Source organism: Pomacea canaliculata, linkage group LG5, assembly GCF_003073045.1.
Source record: "Pomacea canaliculata isolate SZHN2017 linkage group LG5, ASM307304v1, whole genome shotgun sequence".
Lineage (NCBI taxonomy): Eukaryota > Metazoa > Mollusca > Gastropoda > Architaenioglossa > Ampullariidae > Pomacea > Pomacea canaliculata.
Genome location: NC_037594.1, coordinates 18,509,044 through 18,528,481, shown reverse-complemented (window position 1 = coordinate 18,528,481; position 19,438 = coordinate 18,509,044). Strand labels below are relative to the sequence as shown.

At 36.2% G+C, this 19,438-nt stretch overlaps 2 protein-coding genes across 8 annotated transcripts; one reads left to right on the top strand and one right to left on the bottom strand.

The window, feature by feature from the left end:
- Positions 1-1,491: 1,491 nt before the first annotated feature.
- Positions 1,492-9,879, bottom strand: LOC112565236. 2 transcript variants are annotated; one of them, XM_025240592.1, is made up of 3 exons: positions 9,832-9,879; positions 2,340-2,503; positions 1,492-1,990 (listed from the first exon to the last, which is right to left on the bottom strand). In XM_025240592.1, exons 1-3 carry the CDS (start codon positions 9,845-9,847, stop codon positions 1,586-1,588), a joined length of 585 nt encoding a protein of 194 aa, XP_025096377.1. In that variant the 5' UTR covers positions 9,848-9,879; the 3' UTR covers positions 1,492-1,585. The 2 variants fall into 2 exon arrangements, with proteins under 2 accessions (XP_025096377.1, XP_025096376.1); XM_025240591.1 differs by lacking the exon at positions 9,832-9,879 and adding an exon at positions 2,984-3,414.
- A 118-nt stretch (positions 9,880-9,997) lies between these two features.
- On the top strand, positions 9,998-18,825 carry LOC112565234 (N-acyl-phosphatidylethanolamine-hydrolyzing phospholipase D-like). 6 transcript variants are annotated; one of them, XM_025240588.1, is made up of 8 exons: positions 9,998-10,141; positions 10,500-10,684; positions 12,528-12,608; positions 13,937-14,178; positions 14,799-15,287; positions 15,902-16,050; positions 16,654-16,768; positions 17,288-18,825. In XM_025240588.1, exons 4-8 carry the CDS (start codon positions 13,969-13,971, stop codon positions 17,417-17,419), a joined length of 1,095 nt encoding a protein of 364 aa, XP_025096373.1. In that variant the 5' UTR covers positions 9,998-10,141; positions 10,500-10,684; positions 12,528-12,608; positions 13,937-13,968; the 3' UTR covers positions 17,420-18,825. The 6 variants fall into 6 exon arrangements, with proteins under 6 accessions (XP_025096373.1, XP_025096370.1, XP_025096369.1 ...); XM_025240585.1 differs by having other exon boundaries at positions 13,884-14,178; XM_025240584.1 differs by lacking the exons at positions 9,998-10,141; positions 10,500-10,684 and adding an exon at positions 11,614-12,174 and having other exon boundaries at positions 13,884-14,178.
- The last annotated feature ends 613 nt before the right edge of the window (positions 18,826-19,438 follow it).

The window sequence follows — 19,438 nt, the reverse complement described above, 5'->3', positions numbered from 1 at the left end:
ATTGTCTGCATGAGAGAACAAAAAGCCAAAAGAAAACACTTTTGTTCATGCCATGCAGTTGGTTGATTGGTTTGGCAGGAAAATGATTTCGGTTAAGGCAGGGAATGGTAATGATGATAATCGAACTAACCGCAGAAAACCCGTTACCAGTCCCCTTGTTTTCCCTATTGTCTGGGGAGAAGTACCCTTGTGAAAATCAGTAGGGACACATAGATAGCAATGACTGCTGCTCTGAAAGACCAGTATTTGAAGGAAGATGATCATTTTGTTTAAAAGTTTAAACTTCCTTATTAAGTTTAAAGTTAGTTATCCCTGTAGTTTCATCCATATAACTATAAAGTCTTTAATCCTAGAAACACAGGAATGACTTCATGATCAATCAGTAAAAACTGAAAAAAGTGTGGTTGTGTGCACCCGCATATTCATTTTATATAATAATAATTATTCAGTTTCTGGGAGGCCATCTGGCCCATATCAAGGAGAATTAAGATAAAAGAGTGGGAAATATATCTATTACATAGGGCTGTATATTTAGGGCATGTCAGAAAAAAATGGTACAGGTCTTCTACACTTTGACTTTCACACTGTTCACACTGAGGTTTGTTGGCGAGTGATTCCATTAAGCGATAAAAAGTTGCTTCTTAACAAGCAAAGGGCACTTCTGTTTATGTAGTTGCTCTAATTAGGTCTGAATGGTAGTCACAATAATCAGAGGTAGACACTAAATTGTGCCATATTTGACCCAAACAATCATTGAATCTTTCTTTGACTATGGAAATGAATAAAGAAAAATTACCAACAGTCTGCCATTCCCATGCATACCTAAAACCATCGCTGTATAGTAAAATTCTAACTTGAGAGCCCAGTAAGATCTGCCTGCATTATCTTGTAAACATAATACATTGTTTTGGGTACCTGTGTTCAGGTAGTGTTAGTAATCTGCAACGGTAATGGATAATTCTTATAAATAAATCAGATACAAGAGGAAACCTTCCCCATTTGCCCAAGGCTATATCATTTTTCACATCCTTGCCAACATTTAAAATTAATTTACAGAGTTTTATTTGAGCTTTGTCTATATCATTGTATTGTTTCCATCCCCAAATTTCAGATCCATACAAAAGAGGTTTTATTTTTATGTAAAATTTTTAAAGATTATGTCTGTTGGATGGTTCTCTAGTCTATAATACATTTTTTGACTCCTGCAAAGGCTTTCAATGCCTTTCCAGATAAATTATCAGTACATTTGACCCACTTTAGCATCGATGTAAATGTAACCCCTAAATAATTATAGCTAGGTTCTTTAGTAATCTTCTTTCCAGCATAGTACCATTTTTCACAATCCTTAATAAAGCCAACAATATTTATTTTATCTTATGGTATGTGTTTGTAGGATGTCAGGTTTTTTTTTAAACAAACTACTCTCAATATACTATACTAGCACATCAGTGATTCATTCAATCAGACATAATGAGAAAACTGTGACTCGGATTACAAACAGCATAAAATGTCTTTATTTCAGTCGAGGTCATGGACGCATAGGCACATAAAAAAACAGAAATTAATTCTTTCAAGTATAGAGGTCCTAGTGGTCCTTTACTAGGTTCTGTCTTAAAGCCTTTGACACCAGGTCATCAATATCTAGTTTTATAAGCTTTCTTTGCTTAATATCTGGTAACTCTGAAATTCTTTGAATGAGATTTTTGGCCCAAATAAATTCAGGGTCCTCTTTTGGTCTCTTTTTATTTCTGCAATAATCTATGATACACTCAACCAGCTCATCCTTCTGATCTTTTTGTGGTCTTTTTTCTGGCCTTTTGCCTGCACCTGGGTAGTCACTTCTTAACTCGCAAGGGCTTGAAGTGAGTGAAAGTACTGGGTCATCCTCTTTAGCCCCTTCCGGATAAATTTCGGTGAATTCCTCTTCTGACTGGCACTGGTAGAGATGATCTTCTTCGCTTTGCTGTTGGTGATTCATCACATGTGTTTCCTAAATGTAATGCCAAATAATTTATCATAATGGTTGTGTAAAAGGTACTTTCTTGTTCTTACATGCATTAGTATAATTGCAAATGTTTCATTCATATTTTGTTTGCAGTTTTCCAATACAACACAAGACTGGGAAGCCATTGCAAGAGCTTTTGAAGAAAAATGGAATTTCGCACATTGTACTGGGGCTATAGACAGGTAGTATGCTCACTATTGTTAGACCTGACAACAAAATTTGTATCAAATTGTTCACAGTAGGATAGACTGAGCCACCTTAAACAACCTTTGTGACAAGATGTAATAAATGTATCGTTGTAAATATATATATATGTAAAAATCAGTCTATTTACCAAGTTTGAAGATGCTGGCAACAGGAATTTCAAATGCTGAAAAAAGGGCCATGAAGAGAAGACATCACGTGCGCCACCCCCAATCATTTTGGCTTTATTTATTTTACGTATTTCCCTTGAAAATGTGTTTCTGAGGCTAGCTATCTTTGCTTGGATATGGCCAACTGCAACATAGTAGCATATAATCTTATTAAATAAATAACCAGCTCTCTAAATTAACGTTATGTGTTTCTCATTTGTGATGACTTTTGTACATGTGGTTTTGAATTTGATGTGCTGAATGTTGAGTTTTATGATGTACCTTTAATATTTTATGAAAATAGTTAAATTTAACAGTTTTCCAGTACTGTAAAAATCTGTTCATGTTCTGCAGAATGTAATTTCAGTGGCAAATTTTTATTCTTTCAACAAACAGTAACCAAAAACAATAATAACAGTCACAATGTGCGCACGTGGGTCGTATCAGCTGATTCTTAATTATAATTCTTTGAGCTGACGCTTATTTCAAAATAAAACAGTTACAGAACTAGCACACTAAAGAACTACTTGGAGTTAGTTACAGAACTAGCACACTAAAGAACAACTTGGAGTTTAATAATACGACCACGAAAATTAAGCGATCATCATTTAAAATTGGAGCATACCTGTGCAGTCGATTCCTGTCGTTGACGAGAAAGAAATCTGCATGGAAAGCCAAAGACTATTTTTCAATTGTTTGTTGCGATATTGTGGTATCCTGAAATCCCACAATTCCTTGTGGCTTTCAAATAGTTCAATTAAATAATAGGTACTTCCCTCAGTTAAATTTCCTAGCGGGCCTGTGGCTTTGGTGGCCATTTTGTAAAACCGCTCTCCAAAAATAGAGGAAGTTCTTATATAGCGAACACGAGGAAAAACAGTTTCCCAAACGGTTTGCGGTGTATGCCACACGGCAAAAGGAGAAAACAAGGCTATTTCAAGAAAAAAATGTTTGCCAAACCCCGTGTGGCAGTAACTTTAGTCACTCGCGTTATGTTTTAACAGTATCATAACAATCAGTACTAATTAATAACATTCTTTTCTTTGCATTCGTCGGAACGTATGCAAGGGAAGTAACAATGTATAATTCCCATTGCAAGGAAATTTAGAGTTGACGCCCTTCCAACTCGCGGGCTCTTCAGGGTTGTGTCCAAAAGCGAAGACTACAGTGTCGTTAGCTTTGCCTTAGGATTACATTTTATTTATCATTATTTTTTTTTTTTACAAAATTTAAACTAAAGAAATTGCTGTCAAATGAATTTTTCAGAAATGTTTGCACCAATAACTATAATTTATGTGTGCGTGCGCGCATGTAACTGAGTGTTAGAGATGCAAAAAACTGGATATTATTGTCTTCGATGGTTATTATAATCAGAATGAAGAACAGAGATGAGTATTTAATCTTGCTGTTAGACTGACTTCGTCAAGAGAAAGATTTTAACCCTCAAAGGCTAGCGTGCATGGGCTTTGGGTGTTTGAACGGCCCCTATAGGGAAGTGAGACTTTGGGATGGGAAGCGTGTAATTCGATCCTAAACGGACGCGTCCATCGCGCTTTTTTTCTTCAGCCGCTCTCGATTTGGTAGCCACGTGATCGTGTCGCATCCTTCCACCCGCTGTTACCCTCCCCCCTCTTTCGCCATCGCCGCGTGTAGGGTTAATCAGAGGTCACATCGTCCGGTTCAGCTTTGACCGGCACGCAGACATTTTGAACTGTACGTCCATCTTCAAGTGAAACACCGCCGATTTCTGAAGTAAGTCTTAATAAAGTTAAGTGAAAGATGCCATTAAAACAACTATACTTTATAACAGTGGATAGTCATGAATAATTTATGATCATATATAAGTATTGTAGTGCTTTTTGTGAAATGTTTCACGTGTTGTACCCGGCAGGTCTCACACATACATCCACTGGCAACTCGCTTTTACATGACGCTGTCTTCTATATGTGCTGTAAATAATTTAAATGGTTTAACCATATCCTTCTTGTTGTAAATAATCAAATTGCTTAATCGTATCTCTTGCCTACTAATTGCACGTATTTACTAATTACAGAAACGAAATGTTGAGCGCGAATACGATTGGCAGAAGCAAGAGGACAGTGCATGATGGGTTCAAATTAACTAGTCAAGAGGTAAAGTACACACACACAATCTCTCGTATCATTGATGATTAACTTCGAAGTTGAAATCTATGACATGAACTCATTGAGTCATGCTTGAAATTCGTCGTCTGCTTTCTCAATAACAGCGGTGCGGCGATTACCAAACGTTTGTGTCCGTCTTGGTGCATTCTAGGGGAAAGCAACAAGACAATCACATTGCTTTCTGAACAACTAAATTTTTGGAAATTAATGCAAAGCAAAAGAAAGAATTTTATTTTTGTACTTATACACTTTGAAATTAAAACAAAATGTATTAAATCCAATGCTATGCAATGAACTTTGTCAAAGTCTGTCATTTTTCTAACAATCACTTTATCTGATCACATATATTTTCTTTGTCTTTAAAATGCTGCATGCCATTTTTTCAGTTTATTTTACATGATTTACAAAAAGAACTAATTATAACAATCTTTAATTGCAGATCACACTGACTAGGTCTGGCTCAGTGAATTTTACCAGTAAGTTTATTTGTCTCCCTCTATGATTTCATCAGGATCACTATACAAGCACAGGTTTTGTGTTTTTAGTGGTCTACATGCACATCCTTATTATATCCATCTAAACATTTTCTGTTAATTAAAAAAATTGTCAATAGACTTGCATCCATAGTTTTGTTTTGTCATTACTTTTAAGACTAAAAGTAATATTTTGATTTCAAATACATTTTTGAACAGAGTTCTCAGCAAAGTTGATGAGCAGAGCAAAACACTACAGAATGTAGTTCACAAACTGAATCAGGTCACCCTGCTTCTTCAAAATATGGGGAAAGAGGAGCTGATGAAGAAAGGAATTAGAACAAAAGTGGTATGTCATTTAAGTATAATGTGTTAGTACTAGACACCCTTTTTTAAATGTTACCTTTAGCTTTAGCTAATATATATCAGTTAATATGTATGTTATGCTTTACAGTCTTGATAAACCATTTAACAAAACAGGCAGGCATAGCATCGGCTTACAGGTTAACTCTCCTGACAAGAATGTGTGGTCAGTGTAATATTTGCATTAAAAATAATACACATTTTATGAAGTACAAAATAATGTAGTATTTTATATGCATAGATTTTATTTATAAAATAATTCTGTCACTTGCTTTTCATGGTGTCAAAATGAGCAGTCTGTGTGTCTATTAACTATGACCACTAAAATTGTTCTACTTTCATAAAGAACAGCTTTGATTAAACTGTTAATTAACTTGGTGATTTGAGTCACTTAATGCCATTATTTTCTCTGAAGTCCCACTAGGGTTTATTTAAGAGACTGGGTCTGGTTTGTAGCTATATTCATCATGCAACCATTGATCCCTCATCAGTGGAGTAGGGTTCAGCATTATATCTTAAACATATCCAATCCAGTGAATTAATTTATTTCGCATTTGTATTGTAGTATTTTACATGGTGGAAACAACTAAAGATTTTTTTTAACAGGTTCAGCACCTCTCGTGCACGGAGAATTTTAAAACGGCTGCTATCTTCAGAGTTGGCTCAGTGGAACCAAAGGGGAAAAAGTTTCCAGTCACTTCAGCTGAGAAGTATATTAATTGGTGTGTAGTTTTTGTTTGGTTTTGATTTCTTTGAGGTGTACGTCAATATGAACTTAAAAGGACAAGTTTCCGAACAATTTAAAAAAAATAGTGAATCTAAGTATTATTTTCTCTACATTTACAAATTTATTATTGTGTACAATAGCATTTAAGTCAGGGGTGGGCAACATACGGCCCGCGGGCCGGATCCGGCCCGCGACGGGATTTTGACTGGCCCGCAGACTGTTTCTGGTCGTACATGATAATGTGGCCCGCGGCCACATTCTGCCGCAATCTCCCACTACATGTACTAATTACTAATTACTCCGTCGAATAATAGTGACTGTTAGTTATTTTTTGGTTCTTTGTTTTCTTTGTTTTTTGATTCTTTGTTTTCAGTTAAAATTAGATTTAGAAGTCGGCAAGAAAGCAGTATGTTTGTTGTGCAGTGAAAGTGTTGCCGTGATGAGAGAGTAGAACGTTAGCCGCCATGATGCGACGACACATGCAGGTTATGGCAGTACTATGGCAGGCTAAGGCAGCGGAACGGCAAACAAGAGCAACAGAACTGGACAGAAAACTTGTAAAGCAACAGAATGTATTCGTAAAAACCAAAGTAGCCCAGAAAGCTGCTACTCATGCCAGCTTTGTGGGCGCATACAACATTGCCAAGCACAGCAAATCGTTTAGTGATGGTGAATTTGTCAACAAGTTCATGCTCCATGTAGCTGATCAAGTCTGTCCACAACAAAGAAAGAAGTTTGAAGAAGTCAGTTTGTCGAGAAGAACTGGGGTTCGCCGCATTGAAGCAATTGGTGAAGACCTGACATCACAACTGAAAAGGCGGGTACCTTCATTTCAACTGTTTTCCTTGGCATTGGATGAAAGCACTAACATCGATGACGCTGCACAGTTGCTCATCTTTGTACGAGGCATTTCAGAAAACTTTGAAATCACAGAAGAATTGCTGTCAATGGAATCAATGAAAGACACTACTCCCGGGGAAGATATTTTTGAATGTGTGGAAAATGCCATGTATACAATGCAATTACCATGGAACAAAATGGTCAGTACACATGTATTACTACGGATGGTTGTCCATCTTTGACAGGAAAGAAAGTTGGTCTACTGAAGAGATTGGGTGACCGTGTTGCAGAGGTCGCTTGCACCATGGAGCTGCTATTTCTACATTGCAAAATACAACAGGAAGCGCTATGTAAAAGGGTGCTTGACATGAAACATGTTGTGACTTCCAGACACTTGCTGCTGAATTTGATATCTTGTCATCACCGTTTACAACTGACTTTGAAAAGGTGCCGGATGTTCTACAGCTGGAATTGATTGACCTGCAGTGTGACTCTACCCTGAAAGAGAAATTCCAACCTGAAAGCATTGACAAATGTTATGATACACTGAATGAGTCCAAGTTTGCCAACCTGAGAAAAATGGCCATGAAACTACTTGTTCTGTTCTGTTCTACATACATTTGTGAGCAAACATTTTCAACCATGAACATTAACAAGACAAATCTGTGTTCCGATGTAACTGATGTTCACGTGCAGTCGTTACTGAGGATTTCTATGTCCGATATGCAGCCAGAGTTCAAGCAACTTGCTGACAACTGTGATCGACCGCAGCTGTCTCATTGACTTCAGCAGCTATTGAAGTACATTACCTTAACATCATTAAATACTGTTTCCAGTCTCTATGCTTTAAAATTAAAGTTCACGAGTTTACATTAAACACGATTTATTCCTTGCATAGGTAGATAAATACGCGATTAAGGTATTGATCCAGTAATCTGGCCCGCCAAGGACTTCATTTCCCCATATCCGGCCCGCCGACCGGAGAAGTTGCCCACCCCTGATTTAAGTCTACCTTACAATTTCTATTTGTGCACAGCTGCAGTCCAAGAGACATGGATTGAGGAATGATTCGAAGGGTGATGCCATCTAATGGTGAGTGGAATTACAAAATGAGTTTGTCAAGTTAAAATTATTAATGTGAGCATTGTTTTATTCTTCGTGGATTTATTCAGTAGGCCTATTTACTTTACTTTTTGTAGTAAAGATTAATTGGTTACTTTCAGATATTATCCAAAACTTCTTATACACACAAATGGCCATCAAGACATTACCGTTTAAAAATCTTTTTATTCCACTCTTGTTCAAGTTCTTGTAATCTCACTAGTAATTAGTAGATTTATGAAAGCTTTAACTCTTTCTTTACACAAGGCTAAAGGCGGTCAAACCCCCCTGTACGCATGAATTTACCCTTTTTCAAAAAATTATTAAAAATAACTAAACAAGATAGAACAGAAATTTAAATTGATTATGACAGATCAAAATGTGTAGAAGTGGAACAATTTTACCGTAATCTTGCTCGTGAACTCACTTTTATGATAATCCAACCAAAATTAGGTATATTATGTGAAGTTTGGAAAATTTTTTTTTTTTTTACACATTTCAAACAAAAAATTCGGGAGCAGATGAAAACCATTTTTACACCATTCGTGGTCAAATTCTCCTTCATCTGAAGCAGGAATATCCTCTGGGATGTTCTTTCTTTTGTTATTCGACGTTTCAGATGCATGATGTTCGCAATGTGTACCATCGAAAAGGACAGGTAGTGTAGAATATCGGCGAGACTTTCGTTCAAACGTACGTCCTTCGTCATGTAAGGGAGATAATTGTGTTCATAAAGGCCTAAACTATCATATTTATTAATTTTTTCTTTTAAACCACGAGCTGTAAAGGCCTAAAAAATTACAACAATGCATAAGCCCAATGTAAATACTGCGTAACAAGTGAGCAGGGCAAAATCGGCCACCCGTGTTGAGTGCATAAAGGAAGAGTTAAGCTTTCATCTATGTGAGAGGTTAGTTCTACTTACATAGCAAAAATCAAAATATGTAAATGCATTGTAACTTTTTTCTTTTCTTCTACAGGGATTCCACCACTCATGGATCGATTTTTGGTGTCATATTTTTCTATCTTTTATGTAAATTGTTTGACTTTATGTTATAAATAATTATTTCAAAAATAACTTTCATGGGGTAAAAAATTATTGACTGCAATTTTTATGTAAATAATTGGATGAATGCTTATGTTCAAAAACAATTTTAATGCTTTAAATAATGTAAACTGCTAAAATAGTTTTTTTGGTGTAAATAATAAAATTGTTTAATGATATCTCTTGCCTACTATTTATGCGTTGTGAGGAAACGAGATTTTGAAAAGCTGTTGAATGTTTTCTTCATGGTGTGCAAGCCTGTGTACCAGTGTAAGTAAAAGTGAGAAAGGGTGAGGAATGCAGCAAGAGGGGAGTGGGAGTTTGATGGGAAAACACGACTTCTCATGGGCGATCGGTGGGTATGCAATGGTTTTTTGGTGGGAAGGTGGGTGGGTCTTTCGTGGGAAAACATGGCAACCCGTGGGAATTCCCTACGAGGTCCCCTTAGGGTCCCGCTTCCAAAACCCGAGAGGGACCCAACTTTCTTCCCGAAGAGGTCCCATGAGGGACCCAAGAGTTCTTGCAGGCTGGGTCCTGCATACAGAGTGTATGGTCTTAAAGCAGATAAGTTTATAGTCTTTATTTTCAATAACGTATAAGTGATGCTTTCTGGGCCATGGCAGTGATCGAGCCCGTGCATGTCTGGTTATCCAGATATATAACTCAAGCGCAACTGTTAAAGGAAACACGAGTGCAACATTTTAAAGATCAGGTTCAGTTTATTTTAAAATAATAATTCTCAAAATGTGAGAATAATTATGTTTGATTTTCAAGATAAACCTTCAAACGTCGGCATATTCACCCGCCACAAGGAAAGCAGAAGAAGACTACTCTCCTACATGGGAGAGCTCCGTTGCGAGCAAGTAGCATTTGTAACAGTATGGTTCAGTGTAATATGTATGTCTTCGAGTCACAAGAGGAAACATCGCACAGATTGTCGTGTTCAAGAAGCGATTTTTTTCCCAGAAAATGAAACGCTGATTTTAGAATACAGCCCTACAGATTTGAACTTTATTTAAAAGTTTCCACTGAAGTCAGAAAAAAACCCAAATTATGTAAAAGGTCAAAACCGAATTCACTCCACAGACTGGTAAGCAAAATCTTCTCCAGATCAAAATTTAACGGGCAACAATTGTGGTCAGGATCGATAGATGGGCGCATTTCAGTTAATTTGTTCAGGTGTTCGTATTGTTAATAAAATACAAACGCATTTCAAATGTGCGTTTGTCTAAGATAAACTGTAATTTTTTTTATTTTGGATTTTTATTCTAGAGTTACAACGGACTGCTGATAATGACTTTCTAATCCTGCATTAAAATATAATATAACATTATAAAAATTTGATACATATCAATCGATGTAAAAACATATTTCTTCCTCATGTAGCTGCATGCAAAAATTATTTTATTAATTTACTTCCCGCTGAAGCACCCTCAATTCTTTTTTAGCTGTTTCGTGCATGTACATCAATAGTGCCGTCATCCTGTCAAGTTACACGTCAACTGCTGCGCGCTTGTGGCGGCCGAATTTGGCCTGGAATGTTCAAGTGAGCGAGTACGCGTGCCTGAGTATAAGGTGTCCTGTCGCAGTTGTTTTTAGCTTTGTGCTGGACAAGGATCACGTACGTGTACAGGTTCGTTGATTGACCATGTGTTTGTGACTGTTTCACGATGTTTTATACTTGTAGACCAGATTAAACTTGAGCAGCTCAACTATGTCAATGACTCGATAGGCTGTCCCTTAACTGAAACTTTGTCTTTAAGATCATATTTAAGATCATATTAGCAGACTATAAGCTAGATTCGGAATTGTATATCTTTCTCCTTTCCCATGTATTGACTTGGAAGCATTGCTATCACTCATAATCTTGTATAATTGATTATTATTTAGTGAGATATTACCAGTCATTCCCCTTCGAATTCTATCACACACACACACATATGCAGATATATATGTTTATAAAATTTATTGTGTACATTATGTATTATAACCTTCTTCCGTCCAAGAGACGTTTTATTGTTCCCAGAGCTTCCACTGCCCGTTCTAGGAATAGTTTTATACACCGCAGTCTGTTGTCTTACTGAATAAGTGTTGGAAGGATTTGTGAGTGTGAGGGTGTGGGTGTGTGGTTTTGGGAATATAGTTTTAGTGTTGTTTCTTATTTAGTCGGGTATTTACATGAACTGTAGGTGTTTGTGTGAGATGATAGTTTGAGTGGAATTAAGTTTTTATTATAAGTTTTATTATAAGCCAGTTGTTTTACCACGTCTTGTAATTTCTCCTATAGTGAGATAATAAAGTTAAATTGAATTGAATTGAATATATTAATAATATTTCTTTTGGACAAGCAGGAGCTTGATGAAGTATTGCCCACCATCAAACCACCAGATATAGCCAAATTTGATAGGCCACCGTTATTGGGAGCTCAGATGATGGACGTTTATTAAAGGTGGATTGCTGTCTGTCTGCCGAGACCAACTCTTAGCCTCTTGCGAAGTTCTCCTCGTTAGTCTCGGCGAGCCTTAACAATGAATGTGACTAAACCGAAAGCTTTGTATACACCTGTCTCGTTCTAGTAGTTAATCTGAAATATGGCTCAAGCAGAAGCTTTGTACACTCCTGCCTCGTTTTAGTAGTCAACTGGGAAAAAAAAATCGTCTGCCAGCAGTCCAGGAATACACGTGCGAGATTTTATATGTCACAACTCTCACCGTGCTCAACCATAACAATTAAGCCATTGGATGCTGTCCCTTTGAGAGGCAATAGTTGTTACACTAGTAAAGGGAGAAATTTCAGCTACATTTCATTAAAGACTGATGTAATTTCTTGCTTAAATGATATTCTGATAGTGATATCTTTATACCATGTCTGCTCATGTGCGGTGATATATTTATAGACGTTGTGTAATCCATGACTTGCATGTCAGTAGCGAAAAGAGATCTGTGTATGTCGGGTGCCGTTTGGTGTACGGCTCAACGAAGCTTTGTGCTACTCCAGAATATTTCGTCCGTAAACGTCTAGACATTTGACAGCTACAGAATAACTATAAATTTAATAGGTTAAGGAAGGCGCAATCGTCAATTTATTCAACCATTTCAAGGAACACAGCGCGGAGTCATACAGGTAACATCCGTAGCACTTGAGCTTCAAGGTTGAAGCATTATGAAAGCTTTTATTGAAAATTCATTAAACTATTTTTTCCGCTATATTTTGTGGTTCATAAGTTAAAAAAAAAATGAGATAGATCAGATAATGTGGCGAGAAGATCAATAAATTCAAAACCGTAGATTGGGATAATGTTAGTTTATCTGCATTTGTATAAAAGTCTTGTACGTCTTACAGTATTATGTTCCTTCTATTCATTTTTGTAGCCTCAGTCCATTTTAAAACACATAATATGAGTGGAGAGATATTTTGATATAGAATTTGTTCATAAATTGTTTAAATATTATCAAAATATTAATGTTTATCTGCAGTCTGACCATCCAAATAAGTAACTGCATGGTGGAACAGATGAGGGAGCTGGCTGTGCTATCTGCTGGTATTGTGTCAACATTGTAAGAAACTTTAAAAGAAACTGTACTGGGTATTTTTTTTTACCTGATCATCAAGATTTTAACAAATTTGCAAAAGATGTTGGTTTTGATGGGAATCTGTTATGTAAAAGTGGATGCATCAGCATAGTCACAAATTGTAAGTGTTTCACTTTCAGCATTCAGTCATCAGCATTTTGATTATGTTGTGTATTTCTAGGCTGAAATTTTGTTTTTTACTTATTGTCTTATTCACTTTTATAAATACTTTTGGCAAACATCATGAGCTTGTCCACAGGACCAGAATATGTCGCTATATAAATTCACTACAGTATTATTTATTATTACTCAAACTGTGTATGTGTGTTAAGCTAGATCCATTGACTTTAAATGTCAGCGTAAAGAATCCAACAAATTATAAAATCATAAATCACTGTTCTCTTCCACATATGGGGAAATGCACTCTACAAATTCAATAATAATTCTTTTAATAATAATAACAAGGTCAAATTTCAGTTTCTATTTTTTTTTGATAAGATATATATAGCTTAGGGAAATCAGGATGAGCTGGTTTTGAAGAAAACAAAGGGTGGTGTGGGACTGCCAAGTGGGGTCTACGCATGATAAGAACAAGGGAGTAAAAACAAAACCGAACAACACTCGCATCAAAAGTGTCACTTTTTAAATCCAGAGATTCTGAGCAGCATTAATGAGTACCTTGATTTAAACAAATTAATCTGAAGGGCATTGGGATGTTAATAAAATACAGATGGTGTCATTAGTTTGTCTAAACATTTTATTTCTTTTTGACTTGCGGTAATTTTTATGGCGGAAGAAGGTAGGAGAATATCACTCCATGGACCTAAATTCTAACATCTGATACTTAAAAGTCACAAGCAGTATAAGATCTTCAGGAGTCTTAAGACACATGCTAAAGTGGTGTAGTCATAGCTGCAAATCTAACTTTTGCAACATTATAGCAAGTGAGGTCTTCACCTCTTTCTTAAATGCAGGTGAGAATTGGATCTTTCTTACAGAATATAGTAATCAGCTGTTAGAATCAGAGATCACACTTCACTAGGTTAGACAATCTATTAGGATTTCAGCTTCTATTCATTTTAAAGGCACATATTCAGCCATCAAATGAGTATAAAAAAGAGGTTTCTCTTGTTACCTTCAGCTATGTTTATTGGTTGGTTTTTTTGTGTGTGTGTGTGTGTGTTTTGCTTATTTGGTACGGAAATTTTTAAAATATGATAATGCATTTTTCTTTGCTTGAATTTATTTTTGGTTCCTTAGGGTCATTGCCTACAACCAGTTATTTAAGGTGCCAACTGTAAATCTTTCCAAAGGGGTGATAGAAACCTATGGTGATCAAGAAATAATGGCAGAATCTGACGAGGCTTCAAAAGACTCTGATGGATGTTTGCAGCAAACACGATCTCTTGGTAACATAGAGGAGGAATACTCTATGCCAGTAATTAAAAATGGTAAATTTCACAACCCATGGGATACGTGGAGACAACCTTCATTTTCTGGTATTATGAAGTTGTTCATAACCACCAAGAATGAAACTAATTTGCCCTCAGAAGAGGTAAGCAAATATTACAGGTAGGAAAATAAAGATTAGATGTTCTGTGTAGGGTTTGTGTTGGTGCTAATCAGGTTACATTGAAAGTATTATGGGAGGGCATTGTTTTCAACCATGTTCTCTTCTGCTGAATTGATTAACCCTTCATTTGAAGACATGATTTTAGGAGAGTGTAAAAAAAATACAGAAAAATTATATAGTCAATTAGTTTTTAAACCTTATTATTTCTTCTCTTTTTCTTACTGAATCTTTTTCTTTAAAATGGTTCTGCTTTCATTTCCAACACTGCCATTGGTATATTAATTCTTGACTTAGAGGTATGATTCTCTCAGGTTGTGAAACAAATAGCAATGACTTTATAGTTTTTTTTTTATGGAACAGTCAAATGTGAATGCTATATATTAAAGTCACACTCACAATGGTTAAGACAGTAAAATGGGAAACTGAATACAAAAGTTTTGCAGTTCTCATTTTTTTAAATATTTACTCAGAATCTAAAGGGATTTGAAAATAGGCACATACTGTATAACTATATATATATACAAGTGATGATACTTGTATTCATGCCTTATTTGTGTGTGTTGCCTTTCCTAATTAAAAATTATCCTATATTATTTAAATAGGACCTGGATGAAATTCTTCCCATTTTCACACCAGACATCAGAGAATTTGACAGATCACTGATATCAGGAGTTCGTATGTTGTGGATTGGCCATGCAACAGTTGTTGCTCAGCTTGATGGCTTCACCGTCATGACTGACCCTGTTTTTAGTATGAGGTCCTCTCCAATCCAAGCAATTGGTCCAAAACGTATCAGAAAGCCACCTTGTACCATAGAGGAACTTCCTAAAGTTGATGCAGTAGTGATTAGCCACAACCATTATGATCACTTGGATTATGCAAGTGTTGTGGCTCTCAACCAAAGGTTTGGCGAGAATCTACAGTGGTTTGTGCCTATGGGACTCAAGGGGTGGATGAACAATGCTGGCTGTGAGAATGTTGTGGAGATGACTTGGTGGCAAGAACATGAGGTACAGAGTCACCCAGGTGTGAAAGTGGCTTGTACGCCTTGCCAGCATTGGTGTAAACGAAATGTTTCGGACACTAATGAGGTATGTTGATTTTCTTCTTTCTTCAATACATATCTTATATATGTTATACATCTCTTTGCATTTTTTAATTCCTGGTAAAACATTTATTAAAAATATATAGATGCAGTGCCTTTATTTTGTAAATGGTTTTGACAGCTTCTAACCTGCAGTCTTATCTTCAGACTTAAGAAACACATCTTTATCTAAGACAGGGATATATTTTTTATATTACTTGGCTTGCCCAATTGTTTTGAATCCCTTTTTCTTCCAGATGTGATTTTATTTTCAACTTTCAATCTATTGCTTCATTTAAGTCAAGTGTGTTCATGTGCAGTGCTAGTAAAATAGTGACAACGTTAGACTCTTGGTGTTCTTTAATGTGATGGGCTGACAGTATATGTTCGGTACAAAGTTTTGAGTGAAGGAGGCGATAAAAATTGTGTTGCCCGCATCTCTTATGCTTCCTCTTCTATTTGTCTTTTGCTGTTATTGGATGTTCATATTATGATGTTGTCTATGTTCTGTGTATTGCACCTCATGTCTTTTGCATAACATTGTTTCATCTGGAACCAGAAGTAATATTGTATTAAAATTAACTACTGTTGATGAATCTCACCTTTGGACTATACACTCAGGTTCTTTGGAGCAGCTGGTGCATCCTAGGGCCCAAAAATTCTTTCCATTTTGCAGGCGACACAGGCTACTGCTGTGGTTTTAAGCAAATTGGCCGCAAATATGGTCCTTTTACTGCAGCTGCCATTCCCATTGGTGCATATCATCCTAGGTTTGTTATTAAAATAATCTCTTATTAATAAAATATCATTCTAGGTTTGTTGAAATACCATCCTATGTTTACTATTGAAATGGTGGTTCAACATAAGTGTAAAAAAAATGATTGTCCATAAGAAGATGAAAGAATTTTAGAAATACATTTCTAGCAGAAGGTACACAACTAGATTAAGAATCACTGCTGTAGATCATTACTCTACAACTTTTCTTCCTCCCTTTCCCCTAAAAAAGAAAAAAAAATTGAATATCTTTTTAAGAGAGTTGATAAATATTTAGAAGTTGCTGAATTTGGAATTTTAGATGTTTCAAAAAGAGATAAGTAACTGGCATTCTCAGGATTTGAGAATACCACAGTTTATTACACTGTATCTGAATTTAGATGATCTCTGTCTCTGTTATGAAAAGGAAAGTTGGACAGTTTCATAAATGAATACTTCAAGACATCATTTGAAACATTCACAAACTTTTGTCATGTTTTATAGGATTTCTGTGTAGGTGATGTGGGGATGATAGAAAGTGATGATGGGTAACTAGTTTTGACAGCTTTCCAGTCATTTGCAACATCTGTGTGTGTGCATGCACATGCAATCTGTTACAGGTGGTTTATGAGTCCGCAGCATGTAGACCCCCAGCAAGCAGTGGATATTCATCAAGACATTCAGTCCAAGAGTTCCCTTGGAATCCACTGGGGTACCTTTATGCTAACATATGAGGTAAATTTAGAAGATGTTACCTTTTTGTTACAGAGCAGTCTTAAGTTAAAATGGTCTCTTGGCCAAAGAGAGCACTTACATCATCAGTTATTGTGTTTCTGAGCCCTTATGAGCCATCAAAGCACACTGAATATCTTTTCCACCATTTTCTTGGATCTGCTTGATGACAGACAAGTCCACTCTTGGACATTGTGTGTTTACTCAGCTTTCTCTTTTACCTCCCCCCTGTACTGATTCCTGCAGAATGGTCATTGCAAGTTACAGTATCATTTGCTTCTTTTCACCATGGCTAGAAGGTTTTTGTTATAATTTAGTAACCCATTTTAATAGGACCCAAATAGTTTTCACACTTTCTCATGGGAGATGGGGATTTCCCTTTGTTAGATATATATGACAAGACCAGATAGCACAAAATTTATAGTCTAAATTTTTTTTTTTTTTTTAGATTGAAGGACAAGCTGTTTGCATGTCTGTTCAATGCTCCATTAGTACATTGCTCTGCTCTCTTTTTTATTTCAGCCTTATCTTGAGCCCAGAGAGCTGCTAAAACTGGAACTAGAGAAGCGTGAGATGAATCCTTCATCCTTTGTCACTGTCAACCATGGTGCAATTAAAGTGTTTGGGGCAAGTGACTCCAAAACTGTTGACTGAAGCAGATTTCTGTAAATAAATTGACCTGTTTGTTAACTGTTTTTAGTACTAAGAATAAGAATTTGTTTGGCCAGATGTTTGCTCTCTCTTCCACACTCTTTCTATCACTGCCTCACTGACTGCAAAAGGACATATTCATCTAGTACTGGTCTGGGCACGAGCTACAGTGGAGCGCTACAGACGAGTCTATACCTGACCCCGAAGGGCATGAGACAGAACAGACCATTGGCCGGGTGGGCAGCATCCACCACAACCTAATACAAGTTATTGCAAGTTTTAGTTATTGAGTGTTAAAAATTGACTTTGAGATTTAAGTTTGAAAAGAAGTAAAAACATAACTATAAGAAAGAGTAAAAGTTAAAGGGGGTGAGAAAGCAAGAGAGAGAATGTAAGTATACTGCTTCAGTTTCCATAACCCAGATTTTAGTGAGTTTGGCAAGTGCATAGATGTATATATATCTATGAGGTAAGTCAGAGTAGTCTATTTCTCTGCCTCCGTCATTGATCTTAGTGATGGACAGATGATTTCATCTAGACACAAGGTTATTTCCAAGTCTAAATTAATCTTTTTTATCACATTCATAATGAATGTAGATCTGCACTACAAAATCTGTAAACATGTGCTACAGCCCTTCATTTACCATTTGTGACTATTGTTGATTTGTTGCTCTAGAAAAATCAAAGCAAGCAAAAACACACTATAGTGATCTGTGATTTTTTTTTTCTGGAAGTTTCTAGTGGTGTTGAACAATTCAAAAAGCACAATATATGAATCACCTCTACATTTGTGTCTCATTCTTGGTAATGAGAATTGTGTATTTTGTAAAAATTATATTGGTGGATTTGCACCACTTCCCTGGCTTGTGAGCTTATTGGATATTATGGTTCTCCAAGAAGCATTTTGCAAGCTACTCTACGAGCAGGAAAACAATAACAACTCATGTCTGTTTGGTTCATCCTGACCGAAATTGTGGTGTGGACATTTACGGCCTTGCTTGCAGTTTTTCAACTTGATTGAGAAAGCTGAGAGTGACTACGTACTTATGTGTTTCATCATCCCATTTGTCAGTCTTTAAACTTAACATTTGCATGTTGTGTTGTGTGCATCCATATATGTGTTCTTATTATTGTCTGTGTTCTTATTATTCTTTCTCTCACCTGCGGGTGGTGCACATATGATCTATATATGCTTTGACCCTTTATTACATTGTAATTTGTTTTTATTTGTGTACAGCAGATTGAGACTATTCTGTAGTAGAGGAATGTGCTGTATAAATATGCTTATTATTATTATATCTAATGCAATGAAACTGCAACCGGTGTAAAAATATAAGTTGTGCAGTAATATAATACACGAGGCAATCATATGATCTCAAATTTTTATTAAAAAAATCTTTGTAATTCTTTACTTTTGTTTGATATTTTCCAAGATGTAAATGCATTTCTGCTGGGATAAATGCACAGGAACATGAGGAGAATAGAAGCCTGTGTGTTGAATAGTTTCAGCTTTAAATACACAGGATTAAAAAAGAAATACATCCTTTTTATCTCAGTAATGTTGCAGTGTTTATGAGCATATATGTGCATGCATGCAAAAACATGCACACTTTTCCTCTCTCTTGCATTGAATATTCTATGATGAAACATCACCGTTAAATTGTAAATTGGAACATTATTCAAGACAAAGCAGAAAGCATGTCATTTCTGTGTGATTCATAAATCCTGTGTCCATATATTGTTATGGTGACAGGAAGAGTAAGATGATCATCAAACGAGGCCACCACCAAAAGGTGCAAATTATCTTGTAGTGGTGTGCGGGCCTTGTCGATCCCAGAGCTATGTTGGAATGAGCTTTGTGCTCCAAGCCGAACAGGTCTGTTAGGGTAGAGGCCAGATTAAAATGTTGCACCCTGGCCCTCCAGTTTGGGGGTTTTGCTTTGGACTAACGACCCACTCATATATTGTATATTTAAAAAAAAAAAAATAATAAAAAAGCTGTTTCAGAAACCGCAACAGTAC

What these genes read in the sequence shown, in the direction of transcription:
- LOC112565234 (XM_025240585.1), top strand. Translation starts at nt 12,553, where the DNA reads ATGGTGGAACAGATGAGGGAGCTGGCTGTGCTATCTGCTGGTATTGTG. An exon ending in GCTGGTATTGTGTCAACATT is followed by an intron (nt 12,609 to 13,883) that starts GTAAGAAACTTT and finishes TTGGTTCCTTAG; the next exon opens with GGTCATTGCCTACAACCAGT. An exon ending in ATTGGTGCATATCATCCTAG is followed by an intron (nt 16,051 to 16,653) that starts GTTTGTTATTAA and finishes AATCTGTTACAG; the next exon opens with GTGGTTTATGAGTCCGCAGC.
- LOC112565236 (XM_025240591.1), bottom strand. Translation starts at nt 3,176, where the DNA reads ATGGCCACCAAAGCCACAGGCCCGCTAGGAAATTTAACTGAGGGAAGT. An exon ending in GACAGGAATCGACTGCACAG is followed by an intron (nt 2,504 to 2,983) that starts GTATGCTCCAAT and finishes ACTATGTTGCAG; the next exon opens with TTGGCCATATCCAAGCAAAG. An exon ending in TGCCAGCATCTTCAAACTTG is followed by an intron (nt 1,991 to 2,339) that starts GTAAATAGACTG and finishes CATTACATTTAG; the next exon opens with GAAACACATGTGATGAATCA.